The following is an 18,894-nucleotide window of genomic DNA, read 5'->3' as shown; positions in this document are numbered from 1 at the left end:
AATGTTGCGAGTCAATAATGCAAGTTAACGGTCACTAAAGGGGTTTGGTTCAACAATCTTCAAAATCTTCTTTTGAAGTTCTTTTGAAGAAAATATTTAATTTTTTACTATGTTGCACAATTAGGGTTGTAACGATAAGTCAACATAATCGACATTTTTTTTTTTTTTACGACAAATATGTTTTTGACTAGTCATTTGATCTCATATGACCTAATGTAAGAGCCTGCAATAATGCAGTTAGACTAGTGTGGTGCTGTAGCGCAAGACTGTAATTCTGCTCTCCTGGATGCAATTCAAGAGAAGAAGACAGAGCTTCAAAGCAAACACAGCCAAATGGCGTTTGGATGAATATGTAAATATATGCTGCGCTTTCCTCTCAATAATGGAGTCATTCCACGTCATTCCAAAAAAATATTACTTTTGTGAACACCCCACAGTATTAATGACATATTTAACTTCCTGAAAAAAAAAACAAATTTTCCCACCTCAGGCATTAAAACTCTAATATTACTGGTCATTATTTTAAGATGTGGGCACTAGTAATCTCCAACCCCGTTATGGACACCGTGGGAGCTCTCTGAAGTTGATAATACAAATTTATTTTTAATGAAATCAACAATTTCCTGTTAATCAGATATTGCAAATATTAAAGTTACATAAAATCTCACACTTTTACTATACTAAAGCCTGAAATTAATTATTTAATTAATTGATTTATTTATTTTTGTCACAGCAACCTCATAATTTTTTATCAAAGAATTGGGTTCACTTTGAACTAAAATCAGTATTATTATAATTTCAGACTGAGTTCAACAAATATTAAATAACTTTTTCATAAACTTAAAAAAAATTTAATAATAAAAATGTAGGCGGGTAAAAATGAGACTAGGGTAACGTGGTTTGAAGAGACAAATACAGCTTGACATATAAATAGTTGTTTTTTACTCAAACTCATTGTAAGATTTTCTGTAAACACTGTATTTCATTATGTGACCAAGAAAGACAACAGATATAAATTGCAACTGGACTAAGTTTTATTGACCCGACTGCAGGAAAAACAACAATAACATTGTAAACATTAGAAGATTATAAACTGACTCAATAAGTCATCAAAATAAAACATAACTTGTGTGGCATTCAATAGAGCCTCGTGCTGTGGGGCTGTTTTTCAGTGGCAGGGACCGAGTGATTTTTCAGAGTAGAAAAAAAGCTCAGTGTATCAAAAAATTGAGATAGCATTAATGATAATGATTCAGAATCTTAGACTAGGCGGAAGGTTCACCTTCAAACAGGACAACAATCGCACACAGCTAAGATAACAAAGAAGTGGCTATGGGACATCTCTGTGAATGTCCTACAATGGTCTAGATAGAGCCAGACGGGTTGGAGCCAGACTTGAACCCGACTGAACAACTCTGGAGAGATCTGAAAACCGATGCACCGACACTCCCCATCCAACCTGATGGAGCTTGAGAAGTCTTGCAAAGGAGAATGAGAGAAACCATCCAAAAATAGATGTGCCAAGTTTGTAGCATCATACTCAAAAAGACTTGAGGCTGTAATTGCTGTAATTTTTTTAATGAATTTGGAAAGATTTCAAACAATTGTCATCATGGGCTATTGAATGTACAATTTACTGAACACTGAGATGTGAAAATCTAGGCAGAACACACGTGTCTGCCAACATAGCTTTGACATGGACAGTACTACATTCAACATATGCATGTAGTACGATTCTTGATCAAATATAATAATTCATTTAAAATTACTGGATAACTTCATAACCAAAATGTTAAAAACACAACCCCATCACAATCTCACCCTGTTATGATCAAATAAATAACGGGGTTGAGTGTGACGGGGTTGTGATTCTTTACTAAAAATGGCACCTGCCCTAAATGTAGTGAATAACAGGAAAGCACATGGTATGCATGATATTTGAAAAAAAAAAAAAAAAAATGTATATTGTTAAAATAACAAAGATCATTTTCACAAGTAATCATCTTTATTTGACATAATGGGGTTGAGTCGTTAAGCTTGACAATCACAATATCACAATATTAATAATGTTGTAGTTATAAAAGAAGGTGGTAACTTGCCTATGTCTGCTCACAGTGTTGTTTAGAAGATTTATATGGTGTCACTTCCTGTTAATGATGTCACATAGGGATCAATTCATTATTTTTATGGGGGAGCATGATTTGTGTAACTGTGTTGATGGGATTGATTTTGATTTTATTTAATAATCATTAATTTACTTAAAATAAACATTAATAGCAAAAAAAGTACAGATAGATATTTATGATAATAGCAAACTGTATGGACTTTTTTCTAATTGTATGATTTATATCCCAGGTACACTTAAAAGGCCATGAGGGACATGACAAAATAGGTGGTGTCCACTGAAAAAAAAGAAAAAAAAAAGAAGATAATTTCTAATGTAAAGATAAAATGTATGTCATGTTTTTAAAACTTATTAAAGGAGACATTTCAATTACTACAAAAATATTTTTAAAATAGATTTTGGTGACTTCATAGATAAAATGCACTTAAAATGTCCAAGTGACTCAAATCTTACCGTTTCGTGGAATGACTCAACGAAATAAACTGGCAGCAGTGTGAATGCAACAGGTAAAAATGCATTTGATTACAACGATGTAGATTTTTGCACGAGCTCTGCAGTAAAGTCCAGTCATGTCATATTTATATGCATAGCCTTAAATCAAGCAGCTTTACAGTATTAAACATGAAAAACCAGAGTCAGTGTCGATTTCAGTTAGAATTACAACTTGATTTTCTGTTATAAAACAGATCTCCAGTGTGGAGCTAGCTAGTGATCAAATATTTCATTAAAGTGATGGTTTGCAAAGATCAAAGTTTGATCTAGCTCAGAACTGTTTTGACTATCATTCCCCTATAAGGTATTTTAAGGGAGATTATTCTATAAAGTTTACCCAAGAATAAAGTCTTATCACTTACCTTTATTGTGTTTCTTATCCTATATTCTTATAGACTTAAAAAAGGAGATTTAAGGCAGAATAATGTGTCATTCAGTTACTTGTCAGTCATCTTATATTTTGTGACAAATATATATATATTTGCATAAATTAAATGTATAATAATTGCAATTACATAATATGGCTTTCAAAAGCTGAAGTGATTACCGTTATTTGTTAGAATATTGCATAAGTCAACATTTTAACTAATTGCAGAGCTGAATAATCAGTCAGTGTCTACTGGTTAATCAGTAAAATAATTTACAAATAAGCTGATTAATCGTTAGAATCAAAATAATAGTTTTTTGCAGTCATATTGCTCATACAAGTTTAGAATAGCATAACAGAAGTTACATCTTTTTAAGACGTATCAAACAAACTGTACCTCTATCCCTTAAAATTGTTTATATGAAATCAAATATAGTGTCTGTTCTGACTAAGATGATACTTTCTTCAAACACTTTACACCACAGAAGTGCTTATGTGTGTAGTTTAAACCTTTTAGACAGATGAGTCAACCAAGCCTTGGTCATGGTCACCTTGCTGTCTAAAACAGGGCATGCATGACTCTGCTTTCCTGCAGAAATGCTTAATTATGCCTTGTGAGCCGATCACTATCTAAAATTAAGCACATTACTGGAGTCCCAGAGCGAAGGCCGCTGATCCTCTTAAGATCGAACTCCCTGTCATGGAGTATAGAGCAGGCATCGGCTCTCACGAGTCCATTCCACAACCATAGAGCATGGCATAGTGGAGTCTCAGTGGTCTCTCATGTAACAAGCCAGTCACATCGGCTCATCTAACTCCAAACCATCAGTTGAGTAATCATCAGTACTGACATCTGCTTAATGACCAACACCTTTTAAAGGGGAAAATAATGTAAATTCTGTCATTGTTTATGAATGTATGAATATATATATATATATACATATCCACACAAAATAAATGACCGCTAGTATGTTTGAAAGAAAACCTTAGTAGTTTTTCTAGGGCTAATCAACATAAATAATCATGTAATAATTACAAAATAATTATTTTGGGGAAAAACAACCCATTCTGCACCATTTCTGTTTTATGATTTACTGAGGTTCGTTGAGGATAGTGAAAAGGCAGCTCAATACTTGTGAAGTGACACTTTGTATGATGAACATATCTAAATTTAAGCCAAAATTCACTCTCAAATCAAAGACTATACACAGACTTCAAATGGAGTGAGACAACCCTCAAATGTTGACTAATGTCCTCATTGGTTCTTGTACATCACAAGACCATATCATAACGGGTTGTGTTGCGCTATTTTATGTTGCCTGTGGATGTATATGATGATCAGGGATTTCGTAGATCTGGACCTTGTTGACTTTCATTGTATGGACAATTATTTATATATTGTTTTGTGTTCCACAGTAGAAAGAAACTACAAGAAGATGAGTAAATGATGACAAAACTTACATTTCTGGGTAAATTTAAGTTGTGCGAGAGTTTTAGCACTAAGTTTTTAGAACTAAGGGTGTTTTATGTTATTGTCAGACCTGATGTCTGATGTCTGATAACCCCACATTTGATTTGAGAGAAAGGAAAAGGGAATAATTTTACTAAATAATGACTTAAATGTTTCTCAGTTTGTCACACTCTGCAGTCGTGTTGGGTGAACTGTTCTTTAACACAGTGCATAGGGTGTCATAGATCTGAAATTTTCCTCTCTCCCCTTCTCCAGAATAGCCATATTTCACGGAACAGAGGCTTGGACAGAAAAATGCCTCCCTCATCTCCGGCTTTAGTCCATTACTTTCCAATTTATTACAGAGCCATCGCTCTGTGCTGAGCATAAGACAGCATGTACAGCAGACGTGAGTGCTGTCTCTCTCTGACTGAACACAGGACTGTAACTCAATCTCAAAGCACACTGGCCCAGTGGTTTGATGGGAATGGAGGGTGACAGCGCAACTCCTTCATCAAGCGCGCGGCGGGAAGGGAGCTGCGACTGACATGTTAATTCAGCCCTATTATTGGTCAAGAGTCCCAGGGTGGGCGGATTGAATGAAGAGAGGACAGGTTGTGATTTTAGGGTGTATATATTAGATGGCTGTCTCCCATGGGCACTTCCACAGATGGGGACTGAGCCTAATGCCTGTGATTGGTTGTCTTCAGCGGTGTAGAATCAGGGTGAAATAAATGCAGACTTCCCTTCAGCTCATGTGACCAGTGATTCTTGATACATGGCCATGTGACACTAAATAGCCACCGTTTTTGTGGAAGACACATTGACTCTTAGTAGAACAACTTGAATATTAGCTAAATCTGCTTTCGGGAGTTTAAGAGAAATCTACACAAGGCTCATTTTCACATAGATTTTTTTTTTTTAATAGATTATGAACCTGGATTATGCTCACAAAATGTCATCCAGCAATGGTAATTTGACCCCACTTTAAAGGTATGAGCTACATTAGTAGTCAAACTGATCATAACATGTTTAAGCTACAGTAGCAAAACTCCTGCAGCCTGCAGAGAGTGAAAAAAGCTAACACCATGTAACACTAAACAGCCTCTGTTTTGGTGCAAGAATCCTTGACTGTATGTGGACAAAATGAGGAAAAAAGTCCTCTAGAAGTTAAAGGGAGCTTACAATGGAGTTGAAACATTTCAGTAATTTAGCTACTTACAATGAACTCATTTATAAAGTTGATTGCTAAGTGCCTTTTTGAAAGTCTCAGTATGTGGGGCTGTTTACAGTAAATGGCTTTTGAAAGCCTTTATAGACGGTCATCTGTTTTATTGTAAGCATCTTCCAGTCAAGTGTTCCAGTTTTCTGATAAACTACACTTACTAAAGACACATGACTTTCAGTTTGTTATGCCTCCATGTTTTTTACGGCCTTCTACTATCAAGCAGCATTGTTATTGTCAACTAAAACTATGAAAATGTGTTGTTGTTTTTTTATAAAGCTGCAAAAAAAAAAATTTATATGTATATTACATGAAAAATGTCTAAAGTAGTAAAATTGCTCAAATTTAAAAAATAAATTAAACATACTGTAAATAGAAATAATAAAAATAGAAAAACTTAACTCAAAACTTAAAAATATAAAAAATGAATATAATAGTATAATATTATATAAACTGTTCTAAATAAATAAATTCTAAAATAAAACAATGCTACAGTATCTGAACAAAATGTTTAATAGTTGTTACCTACTAAAATTAACAATGGCCAGTGAACAAAAACTGTATTTAAATGTTCTTTTAAGCAGTGGATATACAGAGATATTATTCATATATTAAGTTTTAGTTATAGACCTTTTTGGTGCTGTCTTTAGGTCATGGACCATTTTCTCTACTTTTATTAAAAGATGCTGGCAATTACACACAGGGAGGGTTTATTACAAAGTTGGAAACTTTATTAGAAGGTAGTTTTTAAACATAAATGTTTAATGGATTTTAAATGGAGTCAAGGTGAAGTCATTATGGCCTGATCCTTTAGCATGCAAGCCAGGCTTCACCTGACTGAGGTTCCCATTAGAAATTCCAGAGAGCAATTCAAGAGCAACACTGAAACTAGGGAAGAAAGATTTGTCTGTAATCCCCTTTTCTAGCTGGCTGTGTCCAAGTACCCTTCCAGCTAGACAACACACTCACAATGCTCTCTGTGTACTAGCCAGTGGCCTGTTAGGCTCAATTGAAAGTGCACATGTTTATGGAGGAGTGATTGGGTGGCTGTATTGTGGGATTTGAGCCAGATAATGTATTTTCATTTTTAGTTGACTGAATTGATAGCATTGAATTAGCTGGAACGTCTGGTTTAAGCTACTAGCTGTGTTTTGGAACAGCTTGGTTTTTGGTGTCTAGCTAGCCATTAGCTTGTACACCATCTTGCACCAACAAACAGTTACCAACTGGTCATACCATTTTATGGTGCTCAAATTGGTTTTTAGAACATGCTGACTAGTCATCAACTTGGTCCAACTAGAAAACAGTAATCATGTTCCGAAAAACCATGTTAAACTTGATTTTCCAGTAGGGGAGCTCAAAGCTGCTGAAGAGAGAAACGATTATGGACTAGGTCATGTGCGATTATTCTATTGTGCATATTTTGCAAAGCACACCATATGTCATGCTCATAACACGTGTAAACGTTTGTGTGTTTTCTCTCATCTGTCTGTTAATGTGTTTATTGCTCTGGTGAACTGTGGGGTGAAAAAAACAGAAGTTGTTCAGTAAGCATTAATGGGACATCAAATGGCTCATTGATGCACATACTACACCAGATCGATGGACTCATTTCGTAACGAAGATTTTGGCAGTGAATCTCAAACAGCAGCTTGTTCATGCAGCCCCCTTCCAGCTACCACAGTTATTACCGCTTCCACTCAACACAATTGTCTCTTTCTCTCTTTCTCTCTCTGGTTGACTGTAATACAAATCTATTGTGCATACTAAATTCAAATCTAATAGCGTCATTCATGCTGTGAACTTTCAATCCTGACATTTCCTCCCCATTCTAAAATCTTTATTCATGTGACTTTGAAAGTATCCCTCTCCTTATGAATGCCAGATTCGTTCACAGTCGTCTTATTGTACTGTACTTGACTATAACGAAGCTGTAATAGGAGGAAGAACATCTTCATAATTAGATTCTAATAAGATGTCAACCCCTGAGGTCTAGGGTTCAGTGAACATAGTGACATTGTGCATCTTTTGTACAAAGCACTTTTGTACTCCTGGCTGTCAGTCATCTCTTCCAGGACACATCAAGGGGAATGATGAAGTAAAGTACAGCTAGCACACTCTCACTATCTGCCTCTCTGAGATGTTGAGCACACTGGAACATCACTGCAAACTGTCATACTATTGTCAAAGTACTTGTTAAATCATTTAGATTTTATTTTTAAAACTGAAACACTCATCTTTTTTGTTGTTTTTGCACTACCATGTGATCGATTACGTACTACAAATTTCAGATTCTGTTAACCTCTCTTCCACCGCAGTCTGATCCAGAATGGAGAGATGTATTTATATTCACCTAATGTATCCCGTCGTTTTTTCTCAGTTTTTCCTCATTCATTTCCACGTGCAGCCCTTCATCTCCACTGCCAATTAATCTGTCTGAAGCTTGCAGATTTAGACCTAATACACAGACTGGCTCCATTCAGGCGGCCAGTAATGTCCTAATGGAGCAACACGCTGCTTGAGCACCACAGGAGGAAAGGAAAAACAGCCACTGGCCTTTGTTTCCCTGTGATCTGTGAATTCCTCTTTTAGAACAGGCCTGTTTACAGTGCTGTTATTTTGGAGAGAAATGCACAGCGTGAGACACAAATAATGGCTGCATGTAAAAACACACATCACCATCATCATCATCATCCCCCCTGTACGTTTCACGAGTCTCTCTCTGTGTCAGTGCCATGTACTTACGCAGTTAGAGTGTTTCTCAGGAAGTGTGTTGTAGTAATTAGAGCTCAGGGGCAATCACCTCTGAAGAAGCCAAATGAAGTGAAGAAAGTGCTTTTCTGATGAGCTGCACAAACTGCATATCATATGGAAATTTGTTCTATGAATGACAGTTGCGGACCGTTTTGTCATGGCTTAATCAAATTTCTCTCTCTTTCTTTGGCAGATCGGGACTTTAGTATCCAGGTGACCACCGAGCGCCGGGCCTACACGGCTGGTGAGCCGCTGGAGCTCCGCTGCACCATCGACGCTCAGAACGTTCCAGAGCGCTTCTTCTTGGTGTCGTGGGTCTTCAGCAGCTCCCCTGTAGCCGTGATTGGGCCCAGCGCCGTGCCCGTATTGGGACCCAACTATGTGGAGCGGGAGGCCACCGGCCTCCTGACTGTGCGCAAAGAGAGCCCGTCCATCCACCTGCTCAAGTTACAGCGGCTACTGCCGGAGGACTCTGGGAAATACATCTGCAGAGTGACAGAACGGGAGAAGACCCTCACTGGAGATTTCATCGACCGCAGCAAACGGTCCCGTAATGTTCAGATCACTGTAACCCCTCTCAGTGAGTATGATGGTTCTTTATTGGCCCTCTGTTTCTGACTGGCCCCTAGAGTAGTTAGCTGATACCTCTCAATAGCTATCTTATTAAATGAAAGATGTTACTTTCTGTCTCAATATAGATGCTTGTCACCTTAAGTGGATTATTTTGATGTAGTTTAGCTTATAAGCGAGCAGTTTCGGAAAGTAGAGTTAAGAAATTGGTTTAGTAATACTTTGGAGGCAAACAGCTATTAAAGGTCTTCTGCTGAAGGTTTCTACAATATACGTACAGAATCAACCTCTTATAAGTGATTTAAGTATCTCCCCATATTTTCGCAAATGTTTTTCTGTTGTTGTGCCAGGTGCTCTCTCATAGCGCAGACTCCTACTGTTAGAAGTAATGAGTAAACAGGAGGAAAAAAAGAACAGTTGTGTGAAAGCAGTTCAGCTGTTGTCAAGATAGTAAAACTTTACCATTGACGAGTAGCAGTGTAGTGTGACAGAACACATCAGTTTTTGTCTCATTGACTGTGATTACATGAACAACAAAATCCTGAAGAATATAAAAAAATCTGCTCATTATAAAAAACAAGTAGGCATTGAATTTGGTGGATTGCTTTTTGTTGTTTTTGCTGGATAAGCTGAAACAATGTTCATATAAATATTGTTATGGTTAGTAAAATGTAGATATTTAATAAAAAATCTATGCTGCTTAGACAATTTATGACCTTTATCTGATTGAGGAACATTATTTAAAGCATATGGTCCCATTGTATTTAAAATAAATTAATATTTTTATTCGGCAAGCATGCATTCAGTTGATCAGAAGTGACAGTACAGACAAAGGATGTATATTTCAGGCAAATGTAGTTCTTTTGAACTTTGTTTGTATAGGAATACTGAAAAAAAGTGTTACAGTTTCCACATAAATATTAAGCAGCACAACTGTTTTCAACCAAAATATTTGGAATAGTTATCTGTGTTTTGTTAGTAGCTTGGATTGTACTTAACTACCTATAGTTTCAATAGTAAGCTACAGTCGGATTAGCTGCCCTGACAGTGGTTGTGTTTAGGGCAATGCTGTACTGTATCCTGTGTAAAATCAATTAATGCACAGCATTTTTTCACAACTTGGTTTAGTGGAGGCCTGAAAAGCCCTTGAAATAGCATTGCATTTCAAGTGAGAGCTACTCAAAAAACCAAGACTAACAGGCATGAAATGAAAGTGGGAATGCCGTCGCCTTCAGTGCAGCCATGGTAGATCCCCAAGGTGGATGGGATTGTGCCCAAGCTAAGAAACCACAATGGAGCTCAAGTACACGTAGTTGATGAAAGCTAGATGGGGGAGAGGAGGTGAATCAAAGGTTAGTAAGAATGTATCTGTTCTGTTTAGACTTTGCCCACCCAAATCCAGCCTCGTCCGAAAATGGTCCTTTCACACTTTGTAAATTGGATATCTTTCTTCTCCTTAGGGGAATCTGCTTTTAGTGGGTCTGGAAGGGTGGCCAGCAAGTGAAGATGCATTATGTCAACATGCCATGATATTGTAGTCTTACAGTTGTTTACATGGTTTAGCTACATCTGCATGTTATGTCTTTCCTTTCCTTTCAAAACTAGTTAATACTGTTATAGCAAATAGTTAAAACATTCTGCAAAATATAATCTTTTGTGTTGTGTGGAGGAAAGAAAGTAATTCAGGCTTGGAACGACGTGAAAGTATGTTAGGGTGAACTATCCCTTTACGATGGCTAGAAGAAGGGAAACAACTCTTAGAAAGGTTTGTAAGTGAGGCACTTTATTACACCATGCTTTGGTCTTTGCCCCCGCAGGAAACCCTATGCAATATTTGCAGGGTTATTAGAGCAGTAGATTGATAGCAGCAGTTTGGATTCGAGACAGTGCAGAGTTCAGCCCCTTCTTCATCCACATACTTGTCCTCTGTCTTCTATTCAAGGCCTCACTGAGTATCTAAGTAGGTATTTCAGACAGTATATACAACCAAATCATCTGCATATAGAGAGACTGGACTGGGAGAAGATACAGCCATCCCCCAACTGATCATTGTGTAAACATCTTATTTCATATCCTCAGAGAAAAGGAGCACATTAAGAAATTGAAGAGGTTTCGTCCCCAGATGTTTCACTTTTATCTTGTGTGAAATCAAAGCCTCTTGTGTTTGTTGCCTGGTTGGTCGTGGTTTTCTTCTCAAGAAGTTCTGCTTAAGCCTCTTTCTGAAGGGAGCCTTGGATGACCCATGGGAACAGCGCAAACTTTGTCTCTTTAAAGTCCCATTTGTGTTTTATCACATGCTTCATTTTACAGGGATGTGGTGGTGTGAAATCCCTGTGGAGAACTCTGGAGATGTCTGCGGAGGCTTTGATCTACACTCATGCTTACAGTACATGATCGCTCAGGCTCTAGACCTCTTACTGAGAAAACTATTCCCGAAGTCTTGCTAGTCTGAGGCCTAGTCTCCTGGAGAGTGCAATGAAAAGATACCATACACATATTGATTTTAGTGATAATGTACAGGCCTAGTCTCAGACCTAACATAAGCTGAAATGTTGTCAAATGATTCTATGTTCTGTAAACGCAACTTTCAGTTTCAATTAAAAAGAATACTTAAAACTGAAGAACTGCTCTACCCATAGACCTATATTACACTTCTTCCCAGAAACCATAATCAATGACTTCTTACTATACCATCAGTCAACGTATGTATATGTTTTGCATTAAATATCATGTTACTTTATTATTAATCAATGACAGTTCATATACTACCAATCAAAAGTTTGGGGTCTATACGTTTTTTTGTTTGTTTGTTTATTTGTTAGTTTTTTTTTTTTGTTTTTTTTTTCAAATCAACATTATAATTATTTCTGAAATATAATGTGACATTGGAGACTGAAGTAACAGTATTTAGCTTTGCCATCACATGAATAAAATACATTTATAAATGTATTGAAATGAGAAGATAATTAAATAAAAAAAAACGTTTTTTACTTGAAATGTTACTGTGTTTTTGATAAAGTACTGTAAATGCAGCATAAGAGAGTTCTTTAAATAACATTTAAAAAATCTTACAGACATCTTATTGTACTTTTTATTACTTTTTATTTACTTTTTTTTTGTATTTACATTTTGTAGCTTTGAATCAAATGTGGTAACATTGCAATTTATATGGGTGCTTGGTTCATGTCTTGAAACTCTTTAGTGAAGAATGTTTTTAAATGCCTGTGGAGAAAAATGAATGAAAAATACTTCTGAAATCAAGGCCACTTACAACAAGTGGCCAGTCACTGGTCTTATAGATTGCTAACTTAGATCCACCAAAACACCGTCCATTACAGGCAGCTCCTTCAAAATTCGAGGAGCCTTGTGGAGACCTGGAACTTTGTGTTCTTGCCTCAGGCATTATCAGCATCCATCTCCAGTGGCTTTTGCACTCACATCCAGAGACAATATAGTAGAAGAAAACAGATCATTCATAGAGAAATAGGTTGCTTTACGTACAGAAGCCTGACCTTTAAGTTATAAAAGAGCCTGTTGCCCTATTGGTAAAGGCAGGACCTCAATTTATTTCTCCAGAATGTGCATTAGCTTGGCATGCCAGCTAAAGAAACTAAGCTGATGATACAAATGTATTGTATTGTATTGTAATTTCTTCATTCAGGCAGATAAGGATTTTTCTTATACACCTAATGTGTACAGAGAAAATAGTGTTCTTGTTTACTTGCCATTTAGGGACTGTATTACAAAGTCAGTTGTAACCCAATGAGAATTTGTGTTGTTTTTTATACAGCTTGTCATGAGTAATCTACTCATACATAATGTAAAAGTACTCTAATTAATATGATAAACTTGCACTAGTGTCATGTTTCCAAAGACTGATGTCTCATTTCCTCTGTTGTTTGTCTGTCTCTCATAGGAAGTAACATCACTGTGTCATTATCCAGTAACACTTCAGAGATTATGGAGGGCGAGACCATCCAGTTGACCTGCGTTGTTAGCAACACTGTGGGTCCCCTGTCAGTGACATGGCAGTGGACCGATAAGGACGGCGAGGGTCCCGCTGTAACAGTGGCTTCAGTGGATCGTGAGGGAACAGTCACTCCTGGGCTCACCTTTAGGGAGCGCAGCAGCTTTGGACAGGTCCGGGTGGAGCGGGTTCGACCCGACACATTCACCCTGTTCCTGTATAATGCCTTCCCCTCAGATGAGGGCCAGTACAGATGCAGCGCCACAGAGTGGTCCCAGAGCGGTACTGCACCTGAATGGATTTGGCAGCAAATTGGAGATGAATCCGCCAGCAAGACTGTCACGGTAAAATCAGTTGGTAAGTAAGATCACATACATTATTTGGAGCCTTATTTATTTATATAAACCACAAATCTATTATTTGAAGTTTGGGAAAAAAAGACCAATAGACAAACGGATAAAAAAGTTTTGGTGACAGGTAGGTTATGTACAAATGCAAGGAAATGTAAATTAGAAGTATATGTGTTAAATAAATTATAATAAATGTATAAATAGTGTTGTGTATTACACGTTTATTGCTAAGTTAGTTGTTCATTAGATGGATTGCCTGAGGGAAAAATGGTTTGATACTTTTTTGTTGCTAGAACTATATCAGCAGCTCTAGATAGATATATTCTAGTCAAATATAAATAAGTTATATAACTTATTTATATTTTATATTATATTCTAGGTGTGATCCTTATATGATTGATGATATGATTTTTTTTTTATACATTTAACTTTTTGGGTCAGTGAGATATTTTTTCAGCTTTTCTTTAAATTGATCAGCAGTTATTTTCAACTGTACTGATATTTCTTTACTGTATTTTGATACTGTGCATTTTGTATTTATAAAATATTCCCTCATAAAAGTAAAAAAAAAGTGCTTTAAGTTCAACATCAGGGGATAAACATTTCTTCATAGAAAGTTAATTCTGACACTGTATTTGCATACATATAGTGTTTTGTACTCATGCAGTTTACAGTATTTTACTGTCAGCATCATTTCATATTTATGACATAATAAAATGTCTGCTTCATACACACACATAGACAAACTCACACTTGAGTTCACACAGTGACAGGAATATAGATCCACTCGAGGGGAGTAGAGTGTTGAAGTGGCATGTGCACTGTAAAGCTGGATCCCTTCCAGTAGTCAACATACAGTAGTCCACTCATGCTTGTGCTTGCATAGTATCATGTACATGTAGAGCAGTGGAACTGCTGTCAGCTTTCCATCACGATCAATAGCCGTGACTCCCCAATCTGCTCTTTAACTGTGTATGTAATGAGGACACAAACATACATACACACACACACACACTTGCAGACAGCAGAAAGGAAAAGCATGAGTGGATAGCAAGCTGGCAGATGCTCTAAATAAACACACTGTGAAGTAGCATGTGTTGCGTTACAGTGAGTGGTTTTTAGACAAGATATTGGTTCACTTCAACATACAATGTGTCTCTTGTTTAGATGGTGAATTGTGTAACTTTTTTGATACTTAAACAACTTTCTGCTCTTCCAGCTTAGTTTGTAGAGACAAGACAGCTCTAAATCAGCCATTTGTGGTTTTTTCTGGTTTTTTTAGATTTTAACCAGTTGCGTGTTTCTGGTGAACTGCCTGTTTGGGACAGAGCAAGGATAGACTGGCCCTGGCACACTGGTTGAGATTCACTGATGTACAAACACCTATGAGGAAATTGTAGACTAAAGAGTCTAAACGCCAGTGTGAATTATTTTGAATCATTATTATTTTTGCAATGTAATTTAGTGCCATAAGGCACATAACTTAAACCTTTCTGAATGTGTGAAAGATCATTTTTATAATTATGTTTGACACATTTTAATTGGAAATCATTTTAAATTATTCATTTAATTAAAGAAAAATTTAAGGAAATCTTAAGTAATGTACATTTCGGTATTAAATTTAAATAAAATTGAATTTTGCTTTTTGTGAGAGAAACCCTTTTTCTGTCTGAAATGTAACTTCTGTCTTTTATTGTTTATTTTATATATATATATATATATTTTTTAATGGAAACACACTTGTATGGCAATCTCTAAAATACCTGATTTTTGTTCTTTATGTGGTTTTTAATCTTGTTGTGGTAAAAACAAAGGATTGGACAGATTTGGGAACCCTAAATGCAGCTTTAAGGTTGGAAATCTCATCCAGAACATAGTCTCCACACATCCTGCATACTAAAGCTTTGATGAGATGACAAAGACAGGGCTTTTTTTATTTATTCATCTCAATTATTTATATCCATGCTCTTCCTTTGCGATGACATTGATCAATTTTACTTCCTCTGCTGTCAGGATCAGCTTCGTTGAAGTGTTTCATCAGCTGTGCTTTTGATTTGGAGCTCAAAGAGTGGCAGCATGACGCTCTTGATGTCTGCTGTTTTGGCTTTTGCTGCAAGTACAGTCTTCTCCAGGTGTGTTGCAGGAGTCACTTTGTTTGAGCTGGATGTGCAGATGATAATGTGATAGCCACTCTTATTTGTCCGTGTGGGCATGGATACTGTTTGTGCCCTTTGCTCTTGCCCTGAGACAGCAGTGTTGGTAGTGCGGAGTAAAAATAGCAGTGTTGTGTTTTCCAGCCTTGAATCTGGGTGACTGCGTATGGATGAAGGATCAGGACCAGGTGAGAATCAGGGCCCAGTTTGTGGTGTTATTCTGCTGAGAGAGTCTTAACATGCTCATTATTGTCTGGCAGTGGTTTGGGTGCTGACTGGCTTCAGGCCACCTTGTAGCCATAGAATTGTTTGGCTGTGTTACACATGACACCAATAGGTAAGGCCAGACACACATTCTGCCACAATTTACTTATTTGATTGCTAAGAAAGCAGTTAGAGCTCCCGGGCAAGTTTATTGAATGGCAGATAAATCATAGTTTTTAGGTTTAATGGTACATCTGTTAGAGAGTGTGCTATATAGCTGTATTTAAGATGATTTCGGACTACCCATATTTTCTTCAAAAATTTTAAAGGCAGCCGAATATTTTAATTTCCACTGCCTTTCGAAAGTTTGGGGTGGTCATACTACACTTCTCACTCTATTGATTACCATTCATATTCATGTGAATGTACACTGCTGTAATGTGTACACTGAAGGTGAGTGTAGTGAGAACCCAAGTGTAGTTTTAGTTAACGGAGTGAAATCCAAAATCCAAACATAAACCATACAGAGACTTGATTTGACTTGAACAGGCTTTACTTGACTTGACGTGAACAGACTTGAGGCATGAACAGACTAGACTCACCGACAGAAGGTACATACATCAATGCACGACAAAGAACAAAGGCAAAGACTTGGCTACTTATAGCAAACAAAGAGGGACACATGACATGAACAAACCAATGGGAAACAAGACATACAGAAGAGAACCAATGGCATGAACACATGAGGGCAAGGGAACACATGACAGAACAAGGACCATGACTAAACTCCAAAATAAAAGACATGAAAGCAATGAACAAGAAAAAAAAAACACATTTCTGCCATTCAAAAGTCTGGGATCAGTAAGATTTGTAAAGCTTTTTAAGGAAGTTTCTTATGCTCACCAAGGCTGCATTTATTTGATAAAAAAAAAAAAAAACAGCAAAAATGTAATATTGTGAAATGTTATTACAATTTAAAATTATGGTTTTCTATATTAGTTTTTTTTTTCTGTAATACGAAGCTGAATTTCCATCAGCCATTACTCTAGTCTTCAGGGTCACATGATCCTTCAGAAATCATTCTGATATGCTAAAATATTATAAATGTTGAAAACAGTGCTAACTACCTTGGTGAGCTTAAAAGACTTAAATAAAAAAAAGGTTTATGTCCATCATGATGACTTGTGGGATTTGTCTTGAATGGCTTCATAGGGTCTCACAGATTTCCTTTCCATTGTTTTTATAATTTTTTAAAGGTTTGTTTTCGTATCATGAACCAAAAGTCTAACAGAAATAGTAATGCTGCTCATATGTAAAAAATAAAAAAATAAAAAAATAAAACTAAGAAATATGTAAATGGCAAAGAGGAGAAACGTCAGCAACCAAAGTAACAGACAGTTGTATAGTGCTGATTCTTGACATGAAAAAGGCATCCAGAGGCCGACTGAAGCTCTCTCCTTGTGCCAGTCTGTGAGATTTGAAATCTCTATTCTCGCTGTGTGTGAGGGTGGGTGTTTTTCTGAGCATGTCTGTGTGTCTGGAATGATCAAACACACTACAGCTGTGGCGGTCTGGCTCTGCCTGGACTCGCTCCTCTCAGACATCAACTCATGCTGCTCTTCCACCCACTTCCTCCAGTGTCGTGATAGTTCCTCTGATCATTGATTACATATTAAGAGCCATACATTATGTCACAAAAAGTAACAGTGGGGAAAAATGTTGGAATGTGAGAAAGATTGTGTATGTGAAAGCCTTGGTGGTAGTGTTGTCCATAAAGAATCACTCTCAGCATGTGTCCTACAGGCCTGCACTCTGGAGAAAATGGCATTGATCATGGCTCCCTGCAGTCTGCGGTCAAACACAGAGCCATTTCTGGTCATGTGTTTACAAAAAAAGTAAAGCCATTGATTTCCAGTGTATGGACTACAAAACAAACAAACAAAAAAAAATAAAAAGTAGGAAAATCTCAAAATATCTTCTCTTAGATCTTCAGAAGAAAGTTAGAGAATTAGAATCATACAGGTGAATTGTAATGTGAATAGTAAGCTTTAAACTTACAATTCACATTTTGCTCATTTAAACATAAGTACATTTAACCAAACTTACCTGAGGAAAAGAAAACAGAGAAGAGAAGCTTCATTTAGAATTATTTCAGTCCATTTAATAATAATAAAGCTAAATGTGACATTTATTATAGGCAAATAAGTTATTGACTAAATGCCCATAATTATTACCCATTTAAATGCCAGAAATCACAAAAAAAAAAACATTCTGTTTAATAGAAGTAAAAGCATCAGTGTTAGGAGTGATGCCAGCATTAATGACACTCGGTATCAGATCGGAAAGAAAATTGTGTCATCACCGACCCCAGTGACTGAAAAGTACTGTTACGTCAGTGACTTATATCATTAGTGATCTATTCATTGATTAATTTGGTCGAGGATTCCTCAGACAATTTTTTTTATTATTATTATTGCAGCTAAGACAACACAATATAAAGATGTTTTTCCTTGGCCTTATTTCATAATACACCGTCTTTTTATGTGATCACATTCAATTCTGACTTGAAGCTCACAACTTTTTTTTTCTTCTTTTTTTCCCTTTTCATTTTATTCTATTATTATTTTTATTTTTATTTTTTGTTAGAGCTATCTGTATAGTTTTAGCAGCTGAATAGCCTTGCAGGAAACACTGTTAATCCGTTTTTGAGATTTTAGTTTTTTCAATATCTGAGCAAAAGTGAGCTCATTAAATTTTAAAAAGAGTGGATTTTTGAGCTTGCAGGATTAGTTGACATGTGCTCAATAAACAAGGATGTGTGTAATCTGCTTTTGGCTGCTTTCCGACGTTGCTGCCTGCAGGATTGAGTTGGCATGCTACAGGTCACCTTGTCCAAAGTTTATCAAAATAATGCAGAATAGATTAGCTCTGCCACCGTCTTTACTACGCCTCTTGTTTATTTTTAATGGAGTAACGTCAAGTGTTGGCGAAATTAATTGTGGGTCCGTCGTGTCGCGTTAGGTTCGTTCCTCATGGCAAAAGTTGAAAACTTTTCATGTGCCAACGCAGGCGTCAGCCAATCAGGTCGCCTTATGCAGATATCCTGGTGCAGACACTAGCTAATCATGTTCATGCAACAACAGAAATCTAATGTGATTGGTTGTTGTTACTATGACTGTAGCATCAGCACCAAGTTTCTGAAACAACATGATATAATTAATTCATTCATCGAGGCTT

General features: G+C 36.6%; 1 protein-coding gene across 1 annotated transcript in view; it reads left to right on the top strand.

The window, feature by feature from the left end:
• LOC128019690 (immunoglobulin superfamily member 3) overlaps positions 1 to 18,894 on the top strand; it is a 156,393-nt gene that overhangs the window by 107,028 nt on the left and 30,471 nt on the right. Inside the window, exons 4-5 of the mRNA XM_052605809.1 lie at positions 8,607 to 8,993; positions 12,900 to 13,307. Coding sequence (XP_052461769.1) covers positions 8,607 to 8,993; positions 12,900 to 13,307 — 795 coding nt within the window. The remainder of the gene's footprint in view (positions 1 to 8,606; positions 8,994 to 12,899; positions 13,308 to 18,894) is intronic.

The sequence above is a fragment of the Carassius gibelio genome, chromosome A9, assembly GCF_023724105.1.
Source record: "Carassius gibelio isolate Cgi1373 ecotype wild population from Czech Republic chromosome A9, carGib1.2-hapl.c, whole genome shotgun sequence".
In the NCBI taxonomy this organism is placed as follows: Eukaryota; Metazoa; Chordata; class Actinopteri; order Cypriniformes; family Cyprinidae; genus Carassius; species Carassius gibelio.
The sequence above is the reverse complement of the archived record's forward strand: the minus strand, read 5'-3'. Positions and strand labels throughout refer to the sequence as shown.